The sequence below is a fragment of the Pantherophis guttatus genome, chromosome 4, assembly GCF_059756535.1.
Source record: "Pantherophis guttatus breed Tessera chromosome 4, ASM5975653v1, whole genome shotgun sequence".
NCBI classification, from domain to species: Eukaryota; Metazoa; Chordata; class Lepidosauria; order Squamata; family Colubridae; genus Pantherophis; species Pantherophis guttatus.
This window is the reverse complement of record NC_142066.1, coordinates 15,150,044-15,175,482: the sequence shown is the minus strand read 5'-3', so window position 1 is coordinate 15,175,482 and position 25,439 is coordinate 15,150,044. Positions and strand designations below refer to the sequence as shown.

Below are 25,439 nucleotides of genomic sequence, written 5' to 3'. Positions count from 1 at the left end.
AGATTAAAGCTAATTCAGCCTTGCATCCTTCCGAAGTCGGTAAAAAACGAGGATCCAGATGGTTGGGAGCAATAGGCTGGCTTTGTGAACCACTTAGTGCTGTCAAGCACTATGAAGTGATATATAAATGTGATATGGCCGGGCTCAAACCAGAGATGAGGTTGAAATGCACGGGTGCTCCCCTGAGCAACCCCTCCCCAGCTGATTAGATCATTTAATTCAATAAGATTAATTGACTGATCTCCCCTCCAGAAGTGAAATCCTCCGCCGTTTGCCACCAGTTTGCTGCCCGCACATGTGGGGTGCGCGTCAAATGGACGCTGCACGTACATGCACGCACTGTGTGCGCCAAATGCATGCTGCACACACATGCACAGTGCACACTAAACACGCTGTGCACACCAAACGCACGCTTTGCACGGCAGAAGGAGGCTTAAGGTAAGTAGAACAGTGGGGGGGAACAGCTGTGTCACGCAATTTAGATTTCTAGATTTTCTGCTTTCTAGCGAATATAAATCGTGCGGCACAGCTGATCGTCGGAAATACCAGTTCAGACGAACCGGTAGCTTTTTTTTTACTGCCGGTTTGCCCGAACCATGCGAACCGGTAGCATTTCACCCCTGTTCCCCCTCCCCTCCCACCCTTTCCGACTTTCCATGTTGCAATTCCAAAGACGACAACCCAACGTTGGGCACTGCAGTTGCAAACAGTGTGTCTTTATACAAAACAGGTCACAGACATGTTTACTTCTTTCTTTTTTAAAAACATACGACAATAAACTTTTTGAGTTGTACTCCACAGCAGCCAGCCGGGCAGGAAGGAGAAGCTTGTGGTTCCAAGACGCGACACCGTTCAAAATGTCCTCGTGTCGTTCCAATTCTTGGGCAGGTAGGAAGGAAGCCAGATCACTCTTTGCTCAGTTTCTTCCATTTGATCAGTACTTAGCCCAAAAATAAATAGCTAAAACTCCTGTTCTGCTTCCTTCTTAACTTTCTTGTGCAATAATAAATCTAAAGGATGAATCCTATAAACCAGCGTTTCTCAAGCTGTACCGTTGAAGATGGGTGGACTTCAATTCCCAGAATCCCTCTGGGTAGGGAATTCTGGGAGTGGAAGTCCCCATGTCTTAAGTTGTTAAGGGTTAATTAAGAAACCTATGAAGTATTTGAAAGTCTGTCAGATCTCAGAATGGGAAGGATTCCCTCTTTCTCTTGACTGTACTTTCATTTCCTTCTTGAACAAGGGTGTCAAACTCAATTTCATTGAGGGCCGCATTAGGGCTGTGGTTGACCTCAGGGGTGGCGTGGCCAACTAGGTGGGTGTGGCCAACTGGGTGGGCCTGGCCAGCTTAACGCCACTCCCCCAAACGGCTGACCCGATGTTGCCTCTTCGCATTGGGTAGACCGGGCTGAAGCGACACAGGCCGGCCCCTCAAATTTTCCAGGATGGCCCCGCAAGCTGGATCCGACCACCTCGCAGGCCAGATCCGGCCCACGGGCCTTGTGTTTGACATCCCTGTCCCAGTGGTGAAATCCAATTTTTTTTACTACCGGTTCTATGGGTGTGACTTGGTGGGCGTGGCAGGGGAAGGATACTGCAAAATCTCCATTTCCACCCCACTCCAGGGGAATGATACTGTAAAATCCCCATTCCCTCCCCACTCCAGGGGAAGGATACTGCAAAATCTCCATTCCCACCCCACTCTGGGGCCAGCCAGAGGTGGTTTTTGCCAGTTCTCCGAACTACTCGAAATTTCTGCTACCGTGTTTTTTTTTTTTAATTAGATTTATATGCCGCCCTTCTCCGGAGACTCAGGGTGGCTTACAATGCGTTAAGCAATAGCCTTCATACTTTTGTATATTTTATACAAAGTCAGCTTATTGCCCCCACAAACTGGGTCCTCAATTTACCTACCTTAGAAAGGATGGAAGGCTGAGTCAACCTTGAGCCTGGGGAGATTCGAACTTGCAATAATTGCAGACAGCTGAATGTTAATAACAGGCTTTTAGTCTGTTGAGCTATCCAGGCTCTCCGAACTGCTCAAAATTTCCGCTACCGCTTCTCCGAATTTGCTCAAAATTTCCACTACTGGTTCTCCGAACTACTCAAAATTTCCACTACTGCTTCTCCGAACTGCTCAAAATTTCTGCTACCGGTTCTCCAGAACCTGTCAGAACCTGCTGGATTTCACCCCTGCCCTGTCCTTGAAGAAACAGAAACCAATTACCCAGGTCCATTTTTCTTCTAAAGATTTCAAACTTGCTCTCCAGATACATGGAGTTAGCAGATGACCGGCTGCTAAACTCCATCCTGAACGTTACTTTTTGGGGAAAGGTCGGTTACCACAATATCCATAGGTTGAAGCTCTCCAACACAGGACAGTCAATTCTCAGAAGACAACGAATCAGAATAAGCCATATCCCCAATGCGTCTCAACCGTGACAACTTTAAGATGTCTGGACTTCAGCTCCCAGAATTCCCCCAGTCAGCTATTCTGGAAACTGAAGTCCACACAACATAAAGTTGCTAGGGTTGTGAACATGGCATGTTTTTCAAAATTTAAGGTCTTCCTGGATGCTTGGCTCCAGTGCTGAGGAGATTTTTTTTTTAGGCAATCGTAATAACAGTCTCATTCGATCCAACGGTTGACTTCCATTTTCCCCTAAAAAGGTTAATGTATCGGTTAGGAGTGTTGACTTGAGGGAAACCTATACACCCAATTGGGAGGTTTAATCTCCACACTATTAGGATTATTTTAGAATTGTGAATTAGGAGTAGGCCTCCAGTTGTGATATCCTCCAAGCATGGATCAGTTGTCTCACACACACAGTACATTCATGTCTCCCCTTGAGTGACAAACCACAGGAGGTGATTTAACGTGAGTTTCAATCCCGGTCAGTGGCAACATCAATTCTTCTGAACAACAGGCATCAAAAATCTGAGAAGCAATCTCCATCCTTGCTGAATACCTATATAGATACATATATATATGTATATTAAAAGTCCACTATACACTTCTTGGCAATAAATAAATTTGCCCAATGTGGCATTGGCCAGGATCAGATCCAGAAACATGCCTTCAGTCCATCTTTAGGTTCAGAGCATCCTCACGATGTAAGAAAGTCCGAAACCGAAGGATAAAAAATAGTTCTTCCTTGGTACGGGTCGGGTCAATTTTGGAAGAGTCTTTGGCCTTCTGCGTTCCCAGGGAAGCATCCAAAACGATGGGATGTCCTGATCCACCATTTCCCAGGTTAGACATAGGCATTCTTACCATACTGGCCGTTACTGCTGGTGTTGGACTCTCTGCGCGGATGAGAGACCGAGGGGTTGTGAGCTGCCATGCCAACCTTGGGAGCTTTGTAGGGATACGTGTAGCTAGGAGCAGAAGAGGGAGATGTCAGTCTTTGGATTCAATAAGATTTCAGAAAAGTACAGGTAGTCCTTGACTTACAACATCTTGGTTTAGTGACCGTTCAAAATTATAACCGCGCTGGAAAAAAGGGACTTAAGCTGTGACCCGTTTTTCATACTGATGGTTGTTGCGGCATCCCCATGTTCGTGTGATCAAAATTCAGTCAGTTTGGCAACTGACTCATATTTATGATCGTCGCAGTGTCCCGGGGGGGGGGGGGGGTGTCACGTGATCCCTTTTTTTTTGTGACCTTCTAACAAGGAAAAGGATTGTGGCTTGTCGGCCGCCGGGCCCTCCAGCAGCCGAATCGGAGGAGGAGGAGGCGTGGGAGTCAGGGTCAGTGTCAAGGAAGCCTGAGAGCTCCGAGGGGGAAGAGGGAATGGAGCTGGCAGAGAGAGAGAGAGAGAGACAGAGGTGGAGCCTGGGCCATCTGTCAGCCCTCAGATGGAGAGTCAACAGCCCCCAGGTCTGGAGGTGGCTGATGAGGAAGAGGAGGAACAGCTGGGTCTAGTGCCTGACGCACGGATGTGCAGAAGGCAGAGGAGAGGAGAGCAGTGGAAATCTATGGGCCGATCCTTGGGACGGAAGAGTCACTGCTGCTAGCGAAGCCCCCCCCTAGCTCTGGGCAGACAATTATTCATCTCCCGGACGGATGGACTTGTTAGCCTGCGGTGAGAGCGAAACTTTTTGCCTGGGCTGCAGGCACCCCTAATAAAGGAATCTTTAAGTTAACTTCAGAGGGTTTGTCGTGTTTGGGGAGCTGGGTCAGAACAAAAAGTCACTAGGGAAGCCTGATTCACTTAGCAGCCACGTTACTAACTTAACAACTCCAGTGATTCACTTAACAACTGTGACAAAACAGGTGGTAAATTGGGGCAAAATCCACTCAACCACAGAAATGTCGGGCTCGACTGTGGGCATAAATCGAGGACTACCTGTATTTGGCACGGCGGCCCTGCTCTCTCTCTCTCTCTCACCTGTTGTCCTGGGATGGGTTGTTCCGACAGGAACTGAATAGGAAGCAGCCTCCGATGATCACCAGCAAGGAAGCACTCCAGCCTAGATATAAGGCAGGTCCAATTTCGTATCTGAATAAACAAAAGGGGTGTAATTGATTGGTGGGCTCGTTGGTTGATTGATTGATGCATTGACAATTCACTTTTCTGGATCTATGGGAGGGGTTTTAACCAGAGGTGGGATTCACTTACCTTCCCTACCGGTTTGCAAATGTGAGCGCGCCCTTCCGCGCACGCACAGTGCTCGCGCATTACATCCGAGCGGGTGGATGTAGTCTCTCACAGTTGCCACTACCGGTTCGCTTGAACCGGATAGAACCGGCTCAATCCCACCTCTGGTTTTAACCCCTCTCTATCCGGAAGGGTGAGTCAGAAGGATTGGCTCAAAAGTCTCCTAGCAAGCAACATCTTTAAGTAGGAACTTAACTTGAGATCCAAAGGCAACATTAATCAATTGTTTAATTATTCCATCTCATCAGGAAAAAAAAAAAAGAATCCGAACAATCTGTTTCAACCTTCTGCAGTAGGAGCAAGAAATTGTTAAAAATCCTTCATATTGGGCTCATTAAGATTAAGATGCCGACTATAGGACATTGCATGCCAAAACAACTTAGACATAATTTCTCCCATGCCATCACTGCTGAACACCTACCCTGTTTCCCCCAAAATAAGACATTCCCTGATAATAAGCCCAATCGGGCTTTTGAGTGCATGGCAATAAGGCCAAGCGCCTATTTCAGAGTTCAAAAAAATATAAGACAGGGTCTTATTTTGGGGGAAACACGGTAAGTCCTACAGCATTGTCTTAGTCCTAAAGATATTTACCCATGTAGTAGGGCTGTATTGCTATTATCCTTGTCATTCTTCTTATCTTTCTCATCGTCCCATATTTCCTACTACCTTTTCCTGTTGGTATATTATGATTTCTCAATTGCCATTTGTCTCTTATGATTGATGATTGTATCTTATGATTTATGATCTATGACGTATCACTTTGTTGTTTGTATTTACACTGAGAGGTTATGCACCGGAGAGAAATTCCTTGTGTGTCCAATCACACTTGGCCAATAAAGAATTCTATTCTGTTGTTCTGTTCTGTTCTGTTCTGTTCTGTTCTGTTCTGTTCTGTTATGTTATGTTATGTTATGTTATGTTATGTTATGTTATGTTCTACTCTATTCTATTCAACTCTACTCTATTCTAACCTACTCTACTCTGTTCTCTATTCTAGTCTACTCTCTTCTATTCTCTCTTCTCTTCTCTTCTACTCTACTCTCTTCTGTATTCTGTTCTATTCTATTCTACTCTATTCTACTAGAGTAGAGTAAAATACTCATTCTACTCTACTCTACTCTACTCTACTCTACTCTACTCTACTCCATTCCATTCCATTCTACTACACTCTATTCCATTCCATTCCATTCCATTCCATATTTTCTATTCTATTCTGTTCTGTTCTGTTCTGTTCTGTTCTACTCTATTCAACTCCACTCCACTCCACTCCACTCCATTCCATATTTTCTATTCTATTCTATTCTATAGAGGGAGACAGTGAGTTCTAGTCTCACCTTAGGCAGGAAAGCCACTTGGGTGACCTTGGGCCAGTCCCTCTTTCTCCCAGCTCACCTCACCGGGTTGGCATTGTGGAGGAAATAGGAGAAGGAAGGTGTGTTGGATATTTATTTATTGTATTTATTTATTTTATTGGTTCGATTTATATGCCGCCCTTCTCTGGAGACTCAGGGCAGCTTACAATGCGTTAAGCAATAGCCTTCATACTTTTTGTATATACCTGCTTAGTAGGGCTTTTGGGGCCCCCCAAGCGGTATTCTTTTTTATCCAAAGTCAGCTTATTGCCCCCACAATCTGGGTCCTCATTTTACCTACCTTGAAAGGATGGAAGGCTGAGTCAACCTTGAGCCTGGTGAGATTTGAACTTGCAGTAATTGCAGGCAGCTGGTGTTACTTAACAGCACTTTAGACTGCTGCGCCACCAAGGCTCTAAATGTTTTCCACCTTGCATTATTTGAAAAAATAATAAAGGTGGGGATATAAATAAAACTCCCTTTTTACAACCCTGTAATTCCTTAATTCAGGCTAGAGTTGTGGTGAATGGTTAGAGCTGAGCGTTTACTGGACAGATTTTTTATTTATTTTTTTTATTTTTAATTTGATTTATATGCCGCCCTTTTCCGAAGACTCAGGGCGGCTTACAATGTGCTCAGCAATAGCCTTCATCCTTTTGTATATTTATACAAAGTCAGCTTATTGCCCCCACAAACTGGGTCCTCATTTCACCTACCTTAGAAAGGATGGAAGGCTGAGTCAACCTTGAGCCTTGGCGAGATTCGAACCCTGCAGTAATTGCAGGCAGCTGGTCTTAATAACCAGCTTAATAACAGGGTGCCTTAAACCTGTACTACCAAGGCTCTTATCCCCTTCCTGATGGCTACATGGAGATCACAGTAGATATTTTTTCTTTGGGCCCTAGGAGAGAAACATCTGCCACTACCTAGTCAACCTTCAACTAACCTTCAGCTAACTTTCAACCTTCTGAATGGAATGCAAGCATTTTTACCACTAGGCCACCAGGCTGCTCAACGGCGGCATACAAATAATATATAAATCAATAAATGGTCCCTCCTGCCATTTTCTTTTTTCAGCCTTAGACCCAGGATATGCCGAGAAAAAAAAAAAAAAAGAATATGGATCCACCTGTTGGATACTTACTTTGTCCCAACAAACAGCGGGTTAAAAAAATCCCGGGTGATATTGAAGGCGTACCATGAAACGGTCACCATCCCGCAAAGACCTGAATAGGGAGATTGAAAAAAGATATTTGGGGTGAGAAATAGCTTTGGGGTGAACCGATAAGTGGATTGTCAGGATTTGCTTTTTGGGAAACCCGATAGCTGGAGGGCCAAAGGATCATCTACAGCAGGGGTGTAAACTCAATTTACCATATTTTTTGGCGTATAAGACACACTTTCCCCCCCTAAAAGAGGTTGAAAATTTGAGTGCATCTTATACTCTGAATGTAGCCCCGACCACCCGCCGGCCCCCACCCTTCGGCCTCCGCGTGTCCTCTTCCTGGCTGCAGAGATTGCCACAGACAATGGCTTACATTTTTGGGCTCCGCGCCCCGCGTTTTCAGCCTCCAAACGTTCCGTTTGAGAGCCGTTCAAGGCTACGGGGATCGCCAAAGCACATCGCTGCCTCTGCATTTTCAGCCTCTGCACATCGCATTTTAGGTCTCCGCAGGCCCCATTTTTGGCTTCTGTGTGTTGCATTTTCGGGCGGCAATTGGCGGCGATGTGCTTTGGCAATCTCTGAAGCCTTGAACGGCTCTCAAACGGAGCGTTTGGAGGCTGAAAACATGAGGCGCAGAGCCCAAAATTGCAACCTGGAACAGCTGCTGCCTTGTATTACCGCTTCTGCGCTTCACCTGCTTTACTCACTGGAGCTCCCTCCGACGTTCAGCTGTGCTGAAGCTGCTTATCAGCCCCAATGCGCGCACGCTCACAACCAGCAAACTAATGTGCTGAAGCTGACCAGGCTATGGATGCTAGCCAGATGAATACCTGGTAGGCAGAGGCCAAAAACTAAGGTGCGTCTTACACTCTGAAAAATACGGTAATTGAGGCCTGCATCAGGACTGTGTTTGACCTGGGGGGGGGCGTGGTGTGGCCAGGGAGCGTGGCCAGCTCAACGTCACTTATCAAGGCTCTGTTTTCAGCCGCGACGGCCCATCCGGGCTCCATTTTCACTGGCAAAGGGTTGCAGGAAGCCATCATGGCCAAAAACGGAGCCTTGGGGGGGATCCACATGACCCTCCCAAGCTCCATTTTTGCTGGCAGAGGGCCGCACCGCGGGCCAGTCCTTTGCTGTTTCCAGGGCGGGCCCACAGGCCAGATCTAAGCCCCCCATGGGCCAAATCCCGGCCCCCGGGCCTTGAGTTTGACACCCCTGATCTAGAGAGAAGGACAATGCCTTCATTTGGAAGAAGACTCACAAATGTGCAGCTGTACAAATTGAATCAAGTAATACACAAATTGAATCAAATAATAAAGGGTATCACGTGATCCCCTTTAGCGACCTTTGGACAAGCAAAGTCAAGGGAGAATCCAGATTCACCTAATCACCATGTCGCCAACTTAACATATGCAATGATTCACTTTACAACGGGGTCAGGAAAAGTCGTACAATGGGGCCAAAACGCACTTAACCAATGTTTCCCTTAGTGAGGAGAAATTTGGGGACAGCGTTGTGCTCGTCAGTCGAGGACTATCTGTACAGAAGAAAGCTTACCAGCCAGGATGAACAAACTGCCTCCCATGACCGCCAACTTGGCTTTCGCATTGGGGTTGTTTTCGGCCACTTTGGTGCACTGTAAGCCCAGCATGCTGCTCATAATCGCTAAGAAACCCAGGACCAGCGCAGTGATCATGAGGGCCCGCGAAGCTTGTAGATATGCTACAGGGGAGACAAGACAAAGGAGAATAGTGAGTGCAGCTGTTTCCACTGGCTTTTAAAAAGTAACATGTTTTTATTTTAGAGAGATATTTTCTAGGCCAGGGGTGTCAAACTCGACTTCATTGAGGGCCGCATCAGGGTTGTGTTTGACCTCGGTGGGCTGGGTGTGTGTGTGGCCAGGATGGGTGTGGCCAGCTTGACGTCACTCGTGTCGGGGACGCCTGTGGTAGCTCAACGTTTTCACTGGCAGAGGGTTGCAGGAGGCCGTGGCACCCGAGAATGGAGCTCGGAAGCCCGTTTTCACTGACAGAAACAGCCCAGACTGGTCCTTCGCTGTTTCCAGGGTGGCCTTGCGGGCCAGATCTAAGTACCCCATCAGCCGGATGCAGCCCCCGGGCCTTGAATTTGACCCCCCTGTACTAGGCAGATTTTTTAATCTGCATCTACAAATCCTTTTTATATAATGATTAGAGCAGGTATATTGTCTCTAAAACTAGGATGATGGCAGATAGATGATAGATAGATAGATAGATAGATAGATAGATAGATAGATAGATAGGTGATAGATAGAAGATAAATAGATAAATGGATAGATAGATGATAGATAGAAGATAGATAGATAGATAGATAGATAGATAGATAGATAGATAGATAGATAGATATAGATAGATAGATAGATAGATAGATAGATAGATAGATAGATAGGTGATAGACAGAAGATAGATAGGTGATAGACAGAAGATAGATAGATAATAGATAGATGATAGATAAATGATAGATAGAAGAGAGAAGATAGATAGATAGATAGATAGATAGATAGATAGATAGATGATAGATAGAAGATAGATAGATAGATGATAGATAGATGATAGATAAATGATAGATAGAAGATAGATAGATAGATAGAAGATAGAAGATAGATAGATAAATAGATAGATGATAGATGATAGATAGAAGATAAATGATAGAAAGATAGATAGATAGATAGATAGATAGATAGATAGAAGATAAATGATAGATAGATAGATAGATAGATAGAAGATAAATGATAGATAGATAGATAGATAGATAGATAGATAGATAGATAGATAGATGATAGATAGGTAGGTAGGTAGGTAGGTAGGTAGGTAGATACATAGAGAGATAGAGAGATAGATGATAGATAGATAGATAGATAGATAGATAGATAGATAGACACACACGTAGATAGATAGATAGACAGATAGATGATAGAAGATAGGGATAAATGATAGATAGATAGATAGATAGATAGATAGATAGATAGATAGATACATAGATACATAGATACATAGATAATATAAATATATTTTATATATTGTAGCCACCATCCTAGTTTTAGGAACAATATACCCGCTCTAATCATTATATAAACAGGATTTGTAGCTGCAGATTAAAAAATCTGCCTAGAATTTAATTGGTATTGTGAGCTGACCTCATAATACTACTATAGAATACGGTATAATTGAACGATAATTGCATTTTCAAGCAAGAGGACGTCTTTGAAATAATTTTGGGTAACGGAGGTAGTCCCCAAATTATGACCACAGTTGGAGCCAGAATCTCCATTGCTGAGCAATGGAGTGGTTATTAAGTGAGCCGCACCTGATTTTACAACCTTTATATCATGGTTGTTAAGGAATTCATGTGGTTGTTCAGCAAATCCAGCTTTCCCCGTTGACTTGGCTTGTTGGAAGCCAACTGAGAAGATAGCAAAGGGGGAAATCACATGATCTCAGGATTTATGCAAATATCATAAATCAATGCCAGTTGCCAAGTGCCCAAACTCTGATCATGTCGCGACAGTCATAAGTGCGAGGATCAGTTATAAGTCACTTTATTCAGTGCCACTGAAACAGAATAACAGATTTGGAAGGATCTAGTCCAACCCTCTGCTCAGGCAGGAAAACCCTGTACCAAATCAGACAAATGGTTCTTAAAAACTTTCACTGTTGAAGCATTTACAACTTCTGGAGGCAAGTTGTTCCACTGGTTAATTGTTCTCACGGTCAGGAAATTTCTCCTTAGTTCTAAGTTGCTTCTCTCCTTGATTAATTTCCGTCCATTGCTTCTTGTCCTGCCTTCAAGTGCTTTGGAGAACAGCTTGACTCCCTCTTCTTTGTGGCAGCCCCTCAAATATTGGTAACACTGCTTTCATGTAATCCCTAGTCCTTCTTTTTGTTAGACTAGACCCGTGATGGCGAACCTATGGCAGGTGTGCCACAGCTCTCTGTGGGCACACAAACCGTCGCTCAGCTCAGCTCCACCATGTATGCGTGCATGTGCCTCCTGCTGGCCAGCTGATTTTTGGGGTTTGCAGGGGGCGGGGCGCATGCGGGAGATGTGTGCCCATGCGCAGGGGGGCACGCATAAACGGGGGGCAGGGAGTGTGGGGGGATGCGGCGAGCCCCCCCCATGGCCCATTTTTGGGCCCAGGAGGCTGCAGGGAGGCCTGCTATGCCAAAAACAGGGGGGCAGGGGGGAGTCACGCACACATACGCGGGGGCAGGAGGAGAATGTGTGTGTGTGTGCACGCATGCACAGGGCAGAGGTGCTATTCAGCAGGTTCTGTCCAGTTCTGGAGAACCGGTAGCGGAAATTTTGAGTAGTTCGGAGAACCGGTAAATACAACCTCTGACTGGCCCCGCCCCCATCTTTTCTCTGCCTCCTGAGTCCCAGCTGATCGGGAGGAAATGGGGATTTTGCAGTAACCTTCTCCTGGAGTGGGGTGGGAATGGAGATTTTACAGTATCCTTCCCCTGCCACGCCCACCAAGCCCTGCCCACAGAACCGGTAGCAGAAATTTTTGAATCCCACCACTGGCGCGGGGGGGGGGCGCATTGCATTATGGGTGCCAACACATGCGCACTCTTTCAGCACACGATAAGAAAAGGGTTAGCCGTCAATGGAATAGACAAAACCAATTCCAGCAAACATTTTTCGTATGTTTTAACCTCTACACCCCTAATCATCTTTGTTGCTCTTCTCTGCACTCTTTCTAGAGTCTCCACATCTTTTTTACATCGTGGCGACCAAAACTGGATGCAGATTTCCAAGCATGGCCTCACCAAGGCCTTACAAAGTGGTATTAATATTATACGCGATCTTGATTCTGTCCCTCTGTTAATGCCTGGATAGCTCTGCAGATTAAAGCACTGTAATTTAACACCAGCTGTCTGCAATTAAAGTAAGTTCGAATCTTGCCAGGCTCAAGGTTGACTCAGCCCTTCCATCCTTTCTAAGGTAGGTAAATTGAGGACCCAGTTTGTGGGGGCAATAAGGTGACTTTGTATAAAATATACAAAAGTATGAAGGCTATTGCTTAACGCATTGTAAGCCGCCCTGAGTCTCCGGAGAAGGGCGGCATATAAATCAAATTAAAAAGAAAAAAAAATGCAGCCCAGGACTGTGTTGGCTTTTTTGGGCAGCTGAAGCACACGGCTGGCTCGTATTTACGGAACTCCGAACCATTTGCAAAACGAACGGTGGTAAATCAAGGCCTGTTTTTCAAACAGGTTTTCCCAACAGAAAAATCGAGTTAGCCTCAGTTGGCTAAATTCAACCACGGTTGACTCAACTAACTGCTGAGACAAACATTTACATTTCAGGATGACTGGATGGATTTATATCGAGCGACAACAAAGCAGGCCCAGTAGAGTTGATGGCAGATTGAAGCTGACCGCAAAATGGCGGAAAAACTTTGGTCCTTGCCAAAACAATTCATCACCCATGTGCTCAACCCAAATGTTTATTTTTATAAAGAGGTACCTTTCGGTCAATGTTGATAATATCCTTGACTTATCTGCTGAGCAAATAAACTCCGCCCTCCGAAAAAAAGGCCCTGTTTGTTTTCTTCTGTCAATGGTCTCAAACTGCATTGACATTCCTTCTTCTTTCACCCAGAAACAAAATAAGATCCTTCTAAGCAACAGCTTAGATTGACCCCACAGCAATCCCTGGACAAATGGCTAACTTATGCAATTGACCCCGAATGTTAAGTTCCTTAAAAAAACAAACAAGCATGCAGCCGGCTAGCCACCACCTGAAATGCTCCCAACATGGAGGTCTCGCCTATCCAAATTCCCATGGGAACAGAGGTGAGATTCAGCCGGTTCGGATCGGTTTCGGCAAACTGGTAGCGGCGATCCGCCCAGACGTAATGCTGTCGTACTTAACCACGTTTTCGAGGCCGGGCACATGTGTGGAAGGGGTGCGCGAGCGAAGCAAGGGTCCGTGCACACAGTGAACCGGTGGTAAGACTATGTGGAAGCCACCGCTGGCTGGGGATAATGAGGTTTGCAGTCCAGAGCATATTGGCAGGACACTAAGTTGGGGAAAACGGGTATAGAGAAATGCAGGTATAAGCTGCCACAGTCACTCGGAAGGAGAAGAAAAATGTTTATTGTTTGTTTATTTCTTTTATCGCACTTTTATTACTTTACAAATCGCTCAAGCCAGAGTAAAGACCAAAGACTCCTCCTCTTTTGCCCACAACAACCACCTTGTGAAGTGAGTTGGGCTGAGAGGGAAGGACTGGCCCAAATTCATCCAGCTGATTTTCATAGTTAGGGTGGGACTAGAACTCACAGTCTCCTGATGATTGGCTCAAAGTCACCCAGCTGACTAGGAAGAGACTAGAATTTCCAGTCTCCTGGTAATCGGCCCAAAGTCACCCAGCTGACTAAGAGGGAACCAGAACTCCCAGTCTCCTGGTGATCGGCCCAAAGTCCCCCCAGATGACTAAGAGGGGACTAGAACTCCCAGCCTCCTGTGATTGGTCCAAAGTCACCCAGCTGACTGAGAGGGGACTAGAACTCCCAGTCTCCTGGTAATTGGCCCAAAGTCACCCAGCTGACTAAGAGGGGACCAGAACTCCCAGTCTCCTGGTGATCGGCCCAAAGTCCTCCCAGATGACTAAGAGGGGACTAGAACTCTCAGCCTCCTGTGATTAGTCCAAAGTCACCCAGCTGACTGAGAGGGAACTAGAACTTCCAGTCTTCTGGTGATTGGTCCAAAGTCACCCAGCTCACTGAGAGGGGACCAGAACTCCCAGTCTCCTAGTGATCGGCCCAAAGTCCCCCCAGATGACTAAGAGGGGACCAGAACTCCCTGTCTCCTGGTGACTGGCCCAAATTTGGCTTTTATGACCAACGAAGCACTTGAAATCACAGTCTCCTACCTTCTAACCTAGCGCCTTAACCACTAGACCACTAAACTTGACACGGCAGTCCTCTACTCACTCCCAGCTCTTCAGGTGGGAAGAAGGGTTCTTCTTCGTCTTTCCAGGTGATGAAGCCAGCATTCAAGGTTTGTCTGGTTATAAAGACCCCCCCTGACACGTACCCCAAGGAGTGAAGGCATCTCTTTGCACTTGGAAGGTGATGGACACCGGGGAAGGGGAAACCTCTTGATCTTTTGTCCTCGGAGATCGCCTCGTCATTTCAACTTGGGTCCTGCCTCTTTGTGGCAGGAGAACATCCCAACAAAAGGCTTTATTGTTTTGGCAGAGGCGTAGCAACAAATATTAACCAGGAAGCAAGGAGAAACGGGGCTATTTCCTTGCGTTCCATCCCAGCTGCACTTTGAACAGGGGATGGTCTCAGGCCAAGTTGTTCCATCTTCTGTCCTAGGCGGAATCCTCTCCGCCTCGCCCCGTCCAATGTCTTCCCTTCCTTGTCGCAAATTGGTCTCGGACAGAGACTGGCGAACAGGGGGGGGGAGGCGGTGGCATTTTCATCCGAGCAACGGAGCAACGCTTTGAAAGAGATTACATGGCGGTTCGAATGGGGTGGGCAGGGGTGGGCTTCAAAAATGTTAGCAAGGGGTTCTCTGTCCGGTTGCTGGGTGGGCGTGGCCATGGTGGGCGTGGCCTAGTCGGTCTCCTGTACCACGGCGGGGAAGGGGAATTTTTGCCCTCCCCAGGCTCTGGAGGCTTTTCTCAAGCTTCCGGGAGGGCAAAAACGGCCTCCCCAGGCTCTGGAGGCGGAAACAGGCCCGTTTCTGGCCTATCTGAACTTCTGGTAGGCCTCCCCAAGTCTCTGTGAGTGCCCTGCATTTACCTGCATCCAAAACAGGCCACATGGGGACTCCTAGGAGGGGTGGGTGGGGCCAGCCGGGAGTGGGGTTTGGGGGTTCTCCGAATTGCATAGAATCTTAGCTAGAGGCTCTCCCGAACCCCTGCGAACCCCCAACAGCCCAACTCTGGGTGTGGGAGTACGGATTTCCAGAGAAAAATTGCAGCCTACAGGAAGATTTGCACTACTCAGGTGACCCTGAGGACACAGGCAGACCTCCAAGGGGCCTCAACGACTGTCTAAAAAGGATGCAAATGACCAGCCGTCTGCAAAGAGTATAAATCCTTCCATTTCCCAACCATCTAGTCAGAGCTGAAGAAGCTTCTTGGATGAAAAGCGAAGCGTCCTCAAAGAAAAAAACCCAGAAAAGTCCAGTTGCCTCCTGAAAAAAAAAAAAAAAACCTTTGGGACTTTGAAAGAGATCTTGAACAGGAGCAAGGAAGAAACCCTAAGATTTGCAACAAAACGTCAGAGGATGGAGTGCTACCTCAGAGGTGGTCCTCGACTTACGACCACAATTGATTCTAACATTTCCGTTGCTAAGCGAGACAGTTGCTGAGTGAGTTTAGCTCCATTTTATGACCTTGCTTACCACAGTGGTTACCGTATTTTTCAGACTATAAGACGCACTGGAGTATAAGACGCACCTAGATTTTGAAGAGGAAAAAAAGAAAAAAAATAGTTTTTGGCCTCTGCGCGTCCAGTTTTTGCCCTCCTCAGCCCCCAGGAGCACTCTGCAGGCCACCCAATCCCTCTGCACATCCCATTTTTGTGGAAAAGCGAGCCCATTTTTGGCCTCCGAAACTCTCTACGCGTCCCATTTTTGCCCTCCCCGGCCCTCAGGAGCACTCTGCAGGCCACCCAAACCCTCTGCACGTCCCATTTTAGTGAAAAACAGGCCCGTTTTTGGCCTCACAAACTCCCCACATGTCCCATTTTTTCCTTCCCTGGCCCCCAGGAGCACTCTGCAAGCCACCCAATCCCTCTGCATGTCCCATTTTCGTGGGAAAACGGGGCTGTTTTGGGCCTTCAAAACTCCCCATTTTTGCCCTCCTCAGCCCCCAGGAGCATTCTGCAGGCCACCCAAACCCTCTGCACGTCCCATTTTAGTGAAAAACGGGCCCGTTTTTGGCCTCACAAACTCCCCACATGTCCCATTTTTTCCTTCCCCAGCCCCCAGGAGCACTCTGCAGGCCACCCAAACCCTCTGCACATCCCATTTTTGTGAAAAAGTGGGCCCATTTTTGGCCTCACAAACTCCCCACATGTCCCATTTTTTCCTTCCCCGGCCCCCAGGAGCACTCTGCAGGCCACCCAAACCCTCTGTGCATCTTTGACAAAAACATGACATGTGGGAGGGGAGTTTCGGGAAGCCAAAAACAGGGCCATATTCGGTCTATAAGACACACCGACATTTCCACCCACTTTTTTTTTGGCGGGGGGAAGTGCGTCTTATAGTCCGAAAAATACGGTAAGTGAATTGCTGCATTTGTTATGTTAGTAAGAAGGCTGTTGAATGAATCTGGCTTCCCCGTTGACTTTGCTTGTCAGAAGGTCGCAGAAGGGGATCGCTGCAACCGTCATAAATACGTGCCAATTTCCAAACGTCCAAATTTTGATCATGTGACCATGGGGGGATGCTGCAAAGGGACGTAAGTGTGAAAAACAATCGTCAACTTTTTTGAATCACACTAAATGTATGGTTGTTGAGGACTGCTTATATCAGTTTGAACCAGTGGTGAAATCCAAATTTTTTTACTACCGGTTCTGTGGGCGTGGCTTGGTGGGCGTGGCTTGGTGGGCATGGCAGGGGAAGGATATTGCAAAATCCCCATTCTCTCCCCACTCCTGGGGGAAGGATATTGCAAAATCTCCATTCCCACCCCCTTCTGGGGCCAGCCAGAGGTGGCATTTGCCGATTCTTCGAACTACTCAAAATTTCCGCTACCGGTTCGCCAGAACCTGTCAGAACCTGCTGGATTTCACCTCTGGTTTGAACCTTCAGGCTACAAAATTTACATGCAGACATCTCTTGGGTCAAATTTTAATGACCAGCTAAAGAGTCAGCTAAGCACTTTTTCCGACTTTTGTGAGGACTAGACATTCTACGTATTTGATTGATTTAACAGGTTAACGGAGTTGGAAGGAGCCTTGGAGGTCATCCAGTCCAACCCCTATGAGGAAGCAAGCGGCATTTCACAAAAAACATTTGCCTTCTCATAAAACATATTACAGGTTGTGTTCTTGACTTACAGCCACATCTGAGCCCAAAATTTTCTGTCGCTAAGCGAGACATTTGTGAAGTGGATTTTGCCCCATTTTAGGACCTTTCTTGCCACAGTTGTTAAGTGAATCGCTTGCCATCGTCAAGTTAGCCACATGGATGTTAAGTGAACCTGGCTTCCCCATTGACTTATCAGAAGGTCGCAAAAAGTGATCGCATGACCCCGGGACACTGCAACCGTCGTAAATACAAGACAGTGGCCAAGCCTCTGAATTTTGATTCCGTGACCACGGTGATTGCTGCAACGGACCGTAAATGTGAGAAACGGCCACAAGTCCCATTTTTCATTGACGTCGTAACTTTGAACGGCCTCTAAATGAATTGTTGTAAGTCAAGGACTCTCTGCAGTCTAAACAGGTGCTTCCCAACTCCTTGATTTTTTTTTTGTACAACTAAAGACTAACATGGCTCTCCTCCTTTAATGATGTCAAGAGAGCTTTTTGCAAAGGTTAGTCCATGTTAACCACGGGTGAAATGCTCCCGGTTCGGACCAGATTACTCGATCCGGTAGCGATGGCGGCGGGTGGAACCGGTAGCAAAAATCCTTGTGCCCCCTCCCCACCATGCCCAGCTGAGCCGTGCAATCATCAGAGGCTGGTTTTTTTTACTTTTAAAAGCATTTTTTCTACAACCTCTTCAGCCGAAAAAAATGCTTTTAAAAGTTTTTTTTAAAAAGCCTCTGATGATGATTGCGCGACTCAGCTGGGATCGTCAGAGGCTTTTCAAAGCATTTTTTTCTGCAACCTCTTCAGTCAAAGAGGTTGTAGGAAAAAAAAATGCTTTTAAAAGCCTCTGGCAATCCCAGCTGACTTGCCTGATCGTCAGAAGCTTCTAAAAGCATTTTTTTTCTGCAACCTCTTAAGGTTGTAGAAAAAATGCTTTTAAAAGTAAAAAAAAAAAAAAAAGTTGGCCACGCCCACCCAATCACATTACACCCCCCCTCACCAAGCTACGCCCACAGAACCGGTAGTAACAAATTTTAGATTTCACCCCTGATGTTAACCCTGATTTTCACACCATTCACTTTTCAGGACCTCGGAACATTTTATCTGCTTGTTTTGATCACTAAACGCATAACAAGTTATCATGCCGATTGCATTTACATTCCACAAACAGCTACCTATTCTCTGGGTGACTTCACCGTACAGGTAGTCCTTGAGTTACAACAATTCATTTAAAGAAGGGACAACGGCACTGAAAAAAATTGACTTAAGCCCGTTTTTCACACTTATGACCATTCGAGCGGCCCTATGGTCATGTGATCAAAATTCAGATTCTTGGCAACGGACTCATCTTTACGACGGGGTTGCAGTGTCCCAAAATCACGTGATTCCCTTCTAACCGGCAAAGTCAGATTCACTTAACAACCGTCTCACTAAAGGTAACCCCCGCAGCGATTCACTGAACAACGGTGCGGCAAGCAAGGTTGTAAAAAATGAGACAAAACACACTTTTAACCGCTGTCTCGCTTAGCAACAGAAATTTTGGTCGTAAGCCGAGGACGACCCGTATTTCGTCACCGATGGCTTTGACCGTGGTGTGCCGGGCTTCACAAGAGATGCTAAATCATCAAGCTATGGTTTACCAACCAGACTGGCTAAAGTTCAAATAACACACTTAGGCGAAACTGAACTGACTGCATTTTTTTCCCCCCCGCATTTGTGCGAAAGCCAGAAGGCCAATCGTCCATGCAAAGTTGCAAAGTTGGCAACGGCGGGTGAGAATTTCACAATTTTACCCGCAGCCTTTTTTTTTTTTTTTTTTTTTGAACCTCGGCGATTGGTTCCGCAAACAACTAACCAGGATATCAGCCTAAAATATAGCCTTGGCTGGCATCGAGAACGACTAATTATAGCCAAAAATATGTTTACAGTTATTCTGATCTTAATTGGGTTTTTTTTTCTTCCCCTATCGACCATCAGATAATTGCTCGTTGCTGCCCCCTGCTGGCTCCGTGGGAAAACAAAGCAGGAGGGATGTATGGATTGCTGGCAGCCACGGGAAAATGCTATTTTAAGCCTTTAAGAAATATCTTGCCTGATTTTTTAAAAAAGTTGAGCTTGGCGCGGAAAATTAATTCTGGACCAATGAAATAAAATAAAATCAAGCGTCATGAGACTCTAGAAAGAGTTTCAGAGAAGAGCAACGAAGATGATTAGTGGGATTGGAGGCTGAAACATGAAGAAACGGTTGCAGGAACTGGGTATGTCTAGTTTAATGAAAAGAAGGACTAGGGGAGACATGAGAGCAGTCTTCCAATATCTCAGGGGTTGCCACAAAGAAGAGGGAGCCAAGCTATTCTCCAAAGCACCTGAAGGCAGGACAAGAAGCAATGGGTGGAAACTAATCAAGGAGAGAAGCAACCTAGAACTAAGGAGAAATTTCCTAAAAGTTAGAACAATTAAATCAGTGGAACAACTTCCCTCCAGAAGTTGTGAATGCTCCAACACTGGAAGTTTTTAAAATGAGATTGGATAACCATTTGTCTGAAGTGGTGTAGGGTTTCCTGCCTAAGCAGGGGGTTAGACTAGAAGACCTCCAAGGTCCCTTCCAACTCTGTTATTCTATTCTATTCTATTCTATTCTATTCTATTCTATTCTATTCTATTCTATTCTATTCTATTCTATTCTATTCTTTATTCTACTCTACTCTACTCTACTCTACTCTACTCTACTCTACATCTTTGTCTCTAGATGACCAAAGAAATATGTCTGCACCAATGGATCAGCATTATGGATCAGCATATGCATCAAGACAAATTCCTTGTGTGCCAATCACACTTGGCCAATAAAAAATTCAATTCAATTCAATTCAATTCAATTCAATTCAATTCAATTCTATTCTATTCTATTCTATTCTATTCTATTCTATTCTATTCTATTCTATTCTACTCGACTCTACTCTACTCTACTCTACATCTTTGTCTCTAGATGACCAAAGAAATATGTCTGCACCAATGGATCAGCATTATGGATCAGCATATGCATCAAGACAAATTCCTTGTGTGCCCAATCACATTTGGCCAATAAAAAATTCAATTCAATTCAATTCAATTCAATTCAATTCTATTCTATTCTATTCTATTCTATTCTATTCTATTCTATTCTATTCTATTCTATTCTATTCTACTCTACTCTACTCTACTCTACTCTACATCTTTGTCTCTAGATGACCAAAGAAATATGTCTGCACCAATGGATCAGCATTATGGATCAGCATATGCACCAAGACAAATTCCTTGTGTGCCAATCACACTTGGCCAATAAAAAATTCAATTCAATTCAATTCAATTCAATTCAATTCAATTCTATTCTATTCTATTCTATTCTATTCTATTCTATTCTATTCTATTGCCTTGGTGGTGCAGCAGACTAAAGTGCTGTTAAGTAGCACCAGCTGCCTGCAATTACTGCAAGTTCAAATCTCACCAGGCTCAAGGTTGACTCAGCCTTCTATCCTTTTGAGGTAGGTAAAATGAGGACCCGGTTTATGGGGGAAATAAGGTGACTTTGTATAAAAAAAGAACACCGCTGGGGGGGGGGGGCGAAAGCCCTACTAAGCAGGTATATACAAAAGTATGAAGGCTATTGCTTAACGCATTGTAAGCCGCCCTGAGTCTCCGGAGAAGGGCGGCATATAAATCGAACCAATAAATAAATAATAAACTTTCTGTTCTATTCTATTCTATTCTATTCTATTCTATTCTATTCTATTCTATTCTATTCTATTCTATTCTATTCTATTCTATTCTACTCTATTCTATTCTATTCTATTCTACTCTACTCTACTCTACTCTACTCTACTCTACTCTACTCGGCATGGAAGGGGAATTTCCCTTTGGGTCCCTTAGCAAAACCTTTGCTGCCTTTCTGCCTGTTGCACAGATAGGCAGGCTAAAGGACAAGGGGCAATAATAAACCTTAACAGAGAGATTCAAGGAGAAGGATCAGGTTTGCACCTTAAAAGAAGGAGGCACGCTCTGAATCGATCGCGTTAATTGAGCGGTAAACGACTGTTCTACGATTGCTTTGCAAGAGCTTTTGCAGGAGACGGAATACGGGTTTCTGATAATGGTATCGAAGCCACCTGTTGTTAGCTGCATGTTTAGCCGGTGGTGTTTTTTTTTTTCAAACTTGAAAACGTTTTAAGACGCGTGGGAGACTTCAACTCCCAGAATTCCCCCCACAATTCAGCGCGACTGGGGTACAGCGGGGAAGGAAGAGACGGGGTACAGATTAATAGAGTTGGAAGGGACCTTTAAGGTCATCTAGTCCAACCCCCCCTCCTCGCCCAAGCAGGAGACCCTACCTACCTACCACCATTTCTGACAAAAGGCCAGCCCAATCTCTTCTTGAAAGCCTCCACAAGGGATGGAAGCTCCCACAACTTAGACACTGAGCTTGTCGATCAGAAAGGTTGGCAGTTCAGGGGTTGGAATCCCTAATACGGGTCTCCTGCGTGAGCCGGGGGTTGGTTTAGATGACCTCTAAGGTCCCATTCAACTCTTGTTACTGTGAAAACTTCCGAAGGAAAAGAGAAGCCGGCTCACACAACCCATAACAGCCCCGGACGCCCCCCCCCCGCTCCATCCAGACCAGAGCTCCCCTGGACGACTAACTCGCGGAGCCACACACACACAAGGATGATGGGTATTGTGGTCCCGAGTCTCTGGAAAGGGCCGGTTCCGGGAACTCCAGATACCAAGGGGGGAGTCTCCCACCGACACCCCCAAAAAAGACTCCCCAAAGCTTGGACGACCAGCTCACGCAGCCACACACACACAACTGATGATGGGTATTGTGGTCCCTAGTCTCTGGAAAGGGCCGGTCCGGGGAACTCTCCCACCCACCAAAAAAAGACTCCCAAAAGCCGGCTCGCTCCAAAGCGCCTAGACGACCAACTCGCGCAGCCACACACACACAAGGATGATGGGTATTGTGGTCTCGAGTCTCTGGAAAGGGCCGGTTCCGAGAACTCCAGCTACCGAGGGGGGAGTCTCCCACCGACCCCCCCAAAAAAGACTCCCCAAAGCCGGGTCGCTCCAGAGCGCCTAGACGACCAACTCGCGCAGCCACACACACACAAGGATGATGGGTATTGTGGTCCCGAGTCTCTGGAAAGGGCCGGTTCCGAGAACTCCAGCTACCGAGGGGGGAGTCTCCCACCGACCCCCCCAAAAAAGACTCCCCAAAGCCGGGTCGCTCCAGAGCGCCTGGACGACCAACTCGCGCAGCCACACACACACACACAACTGATGATGGGTATTGTGGTCCCGAGTCTCTGGATAGGGCCGGTCCCGGGAACTTCAGATACCAAGGGCGGGGGGGGGGGGAGTCCCAAAGCCAGAAAGTAACAGTAACAAGAGTTGGAAAGGACTTTGGAGGTCATCTAGTCCAACCCCTTGCTCACGCAGGAGACCTGTAGTAGGGATTCGAACCGCCAGCTCGAGATCTGGGGGATCAAGTTGGATCAAACCCCCACCCCACCCTCGATAGAGCTCCGGGCGCGGGTATCGCAAGAAAACGGTGCGCCTTTGCTCTCTCTCTCTCTCTCTCTCTCTCCAATCGACGGCTGGGGAGGGGGAAAAACGATCAGGATCCGGCCAAGCGATCAACGATCAGGATCCGGCCAAGCGATCCACCCAGATCCCTTTTGCAACCCCGACGGCGTTGGGGAGCGACGGATTTCCGACGCTCATCCCTCCACCTCCACCCTTCCCAGGGAGATCGCTCCCCACCAACTCACCGGGCAGTTCGAGCAGCGATTGGAACTCCCAGCAGTTGTAGACGCCGGTGGAGTCGGTGGCGCAACTCTGCCACAGGTTCTCGAAGATGGTAGAGGTGGTGATGACGTTGCCCGAGACGCTAGAGACCCTCCAGTAGCTGTTGAAGAGGGTGACGGCCAGCAGGGCCCAGCCGACGACGCTCAGGAAGAAACCCACCGCCTCCAACAGGAGCGACATCGTTGGCGGCCGCGAGAGCGGAGGGCGAAAGTTTTGCAAGCGATTAGCGCGAAGCCCAGCGCTGAGCTGCTGCTGCTTGCTGCTGCTGCCGCCGCGGGAGGCGCGTCCGAGGCTTCCTCGGGACTCGAACGAGCAGGTAAGGGCGAGAGGGGGGGATGACGTCACCGGCCCGGCCCGAAGTCCACCTTCTAAAGCGGGAATGGGCAGGTTGCTTTTTTTTTTTTTTTTTGAAGGCTTTTTTTTTTTTGAAAGGCTTTTTTTTTTTGAAGGCTTTTTTTTTTTTTTTTTTTTTTTTTTTTTTTTACAAAAAAGCGCCCTTCTCTCCCCGGCTGCCAAAGCTCGGGTGGGGGCGGCCACAGCGATTGCCTGCCTTACAGTAACGGAGTTGGAAGGGACTTTGGGAGTCATCTAGTCCAACCCCCCTGGCTCACGCAGGAGATCTGTGCTAGGGATTCGAACCACCGACCTTTTTCGATCGGCAAGCTCAAGCGTCTTAGCTACCGCGAGCCCCGGCTAAGGTGACTCTGTGGCTAAAACGCTGAGCTTGTCGATCCGGAAAGATTTCGGGTGGTTCGAATCCCTGGGACGTGTCTCCTGTGTCAGCGGAGGGTGGACTAGATGACCTCCAAAAGTCCCTTCCAACTCTGTTACTGTTAAAGCTTGCAAGTGAAAGAGCAGAGGAGGGAGAGGAGGGGAGGTCCTGCAGAGGCGCTTGCTCTTGCCGTGGATGATGGGGCGAGGTGGGTCCAACAGCTTGAATTGGGGGTGGGTGCTGTCCTCCTGGCTTTGCCGGTGGCCATCCTACTTTGGGACGGGGGTGGGGGCGTGGGAAGGTCGAGTTCACTCTTTGACGCAGAGCGTCAAAGAATAAAATCAGGGTGGATAAAAATTAAAATGATTTTTTTAAAAAAATCAAAAAAAATCAGATTTTTTTGATTTAAATCGGATTTTTTTTTATTTTTATCGAATTTATTTTAATAAAAAACTTTGGGGGTAAAAATCTATCGTAAGATAGTTTTCTATTTAAGATACAGAAATAATTTAGTTTATTCAGCATGAAACGGAGCTTAGTTATGTAGCATGAGGCTGTATATTCTGCCACACTGGGACTATCGGTGAGTCAACAGTGGGTCAAAGGAGTAGCAGAGATGACAGTTGCTCTTTAAAAATTGTGATTTAAATCGAGTTGATTTAAATCAAGCCTTTTTTACTAGTGATTTAAATCATGATTTAAATCAACCCGATTTAAATCAAATCCACCCAGAATAGAATAGAATAGAATAGAATAGAATAGAATAGAATAGAATAGAATAGAATAGAATAGAATAGAATAGAAAATATGGAACGGAATGGAATAGAAGGGAAGGGGAGAGGAGAGGAGAGGAGAGGAGAGGAGAGGAGAGGAGAGAAGAGAAGAGAAGAGAAGAGAAGAGAAGAGAAGAGAAGAGAAGAGAAGAGAAGAGAAGAGAAGAGAAGAGAATGAGTTGGAAGGGACCTTGGAGGTCTTCTAGTCCAACCCCCTGCTCAGGCAGGAAACCTTATATAGTATACCATTTCAGACAAGTGGTGGTATCTTCTTCTTCATCGTCATCATCATCATCACCACCACCGGAAGGGAGCTTGGAGATCTTCTAGTCCAACCCACCGCTCAGCCAGGAAACCCTATATACCATTTCAGACATATGATTGTATCGTCATCTTCATCATCACCAGAAGGGAGCTTAGAGGTCTTCTAGTCCAACCCCCTGCTCGGGCAGGAGACCCTATACCATTCCAGGCAAGTGTCTGTCCAGTCTCTTCTTAAAAACCTCCAGTGACCCACAACTTCCGCAGGCAAAACCGTCCCACTGGTTAATTATTCTCACGGTTAGGAAATTTCTCCTTAGTTCTAGGTTGCTTCGGTTGGTGTGCTTTGCTTGGGGATTTTCGGAGGGAGCGCGAGGCGTCCACCCGGCCGCTTACTCAACAAACCTGGTTAAAACGAAGCGTGGCTTATCTACGGTGGGCAAGCTGGAGTGAGAAAGCGACGTCGAGCCACAAATTGAGCTGTGGTCCCCAAATTTACCCGGCCTCTCTTTATTTATTTTATTTTATTTTATTTATTTTATTCAATTTGTATCCCGCCCTTCTCCTAGCGGACTCACGGCGGTGCACAGCCAGAACTAAAACACATACCAATACAAAATTTTAAATTTT

At 46.4% G+C, this 25,439-nt stretch overlaps 1 protein-coding gene across 2 annotated transcripts; it reads right to left on the bottom strand.

Moving 5' to 3' along the window:
- Window positions 1–695: 695 nt before the first annotated feature.
- CLDN15 (claudin 15) lies at window positions 696–23,466 on the bottom strand. Of its 2 annotated transcripts, none has more exons than XM_034441836.3 (5): window positions 23,027–23,466; window positions 8,740–8,904; window positions 7,162–7,243; window positions 4,393–4,503; window positions 696–3,378 (listed from the first exon to the last, which is right to left on the bottom strand). In XM_034441836.3, exons 1-5 carry the CDS (start codon window positions 23,241–23,243, stop codon window positions 3,255–3,257), a joined length of 699 nt encoding a protein of 232 aa, XP_034297727.2. In that variant the 5' UTR covers window positions 23,244–23,466; the 3' UTR covers window positions 696–3,254. The 2 variants fall into 2 exon arrangements, with proteins under 2 accessions (XP_034297727.2, XP_060540361.2); XM_060684378.2 differs by lacking the exon at window positions 23,027–23,466 and adding an exon at window positions 14,266–14,377.
- Window positions 23,467–25,439: the final 1,973 nt, after the last annotated feature.

Excerpts from the sequence above, each read along its gene's own strand:
- CLDN15 (XM_034441836.3), bottom strand. The coding sequence starts at position 23,243 with ATGTCGCTCCTGTTGGAGGCGGTGGGTTTCTTCCTGAGCGTCGTCGGC. Across the intron at positions 8,905-23,026 it reads ATCGCTGCTCGAACTGCCCG|CATATCTACAAGCTTCGCGG; the intron begins GTGAGTTGGTGG and ends TCTCCCCTGTAG. Across the intron at positions 4,504-7,161 it reads CCGCTGTTTGTTGGGACAAA|ATACGAAATTGGACCTGCCT; the intron begins GTAAGTATCCAA and ends TTGTTTATTCAG.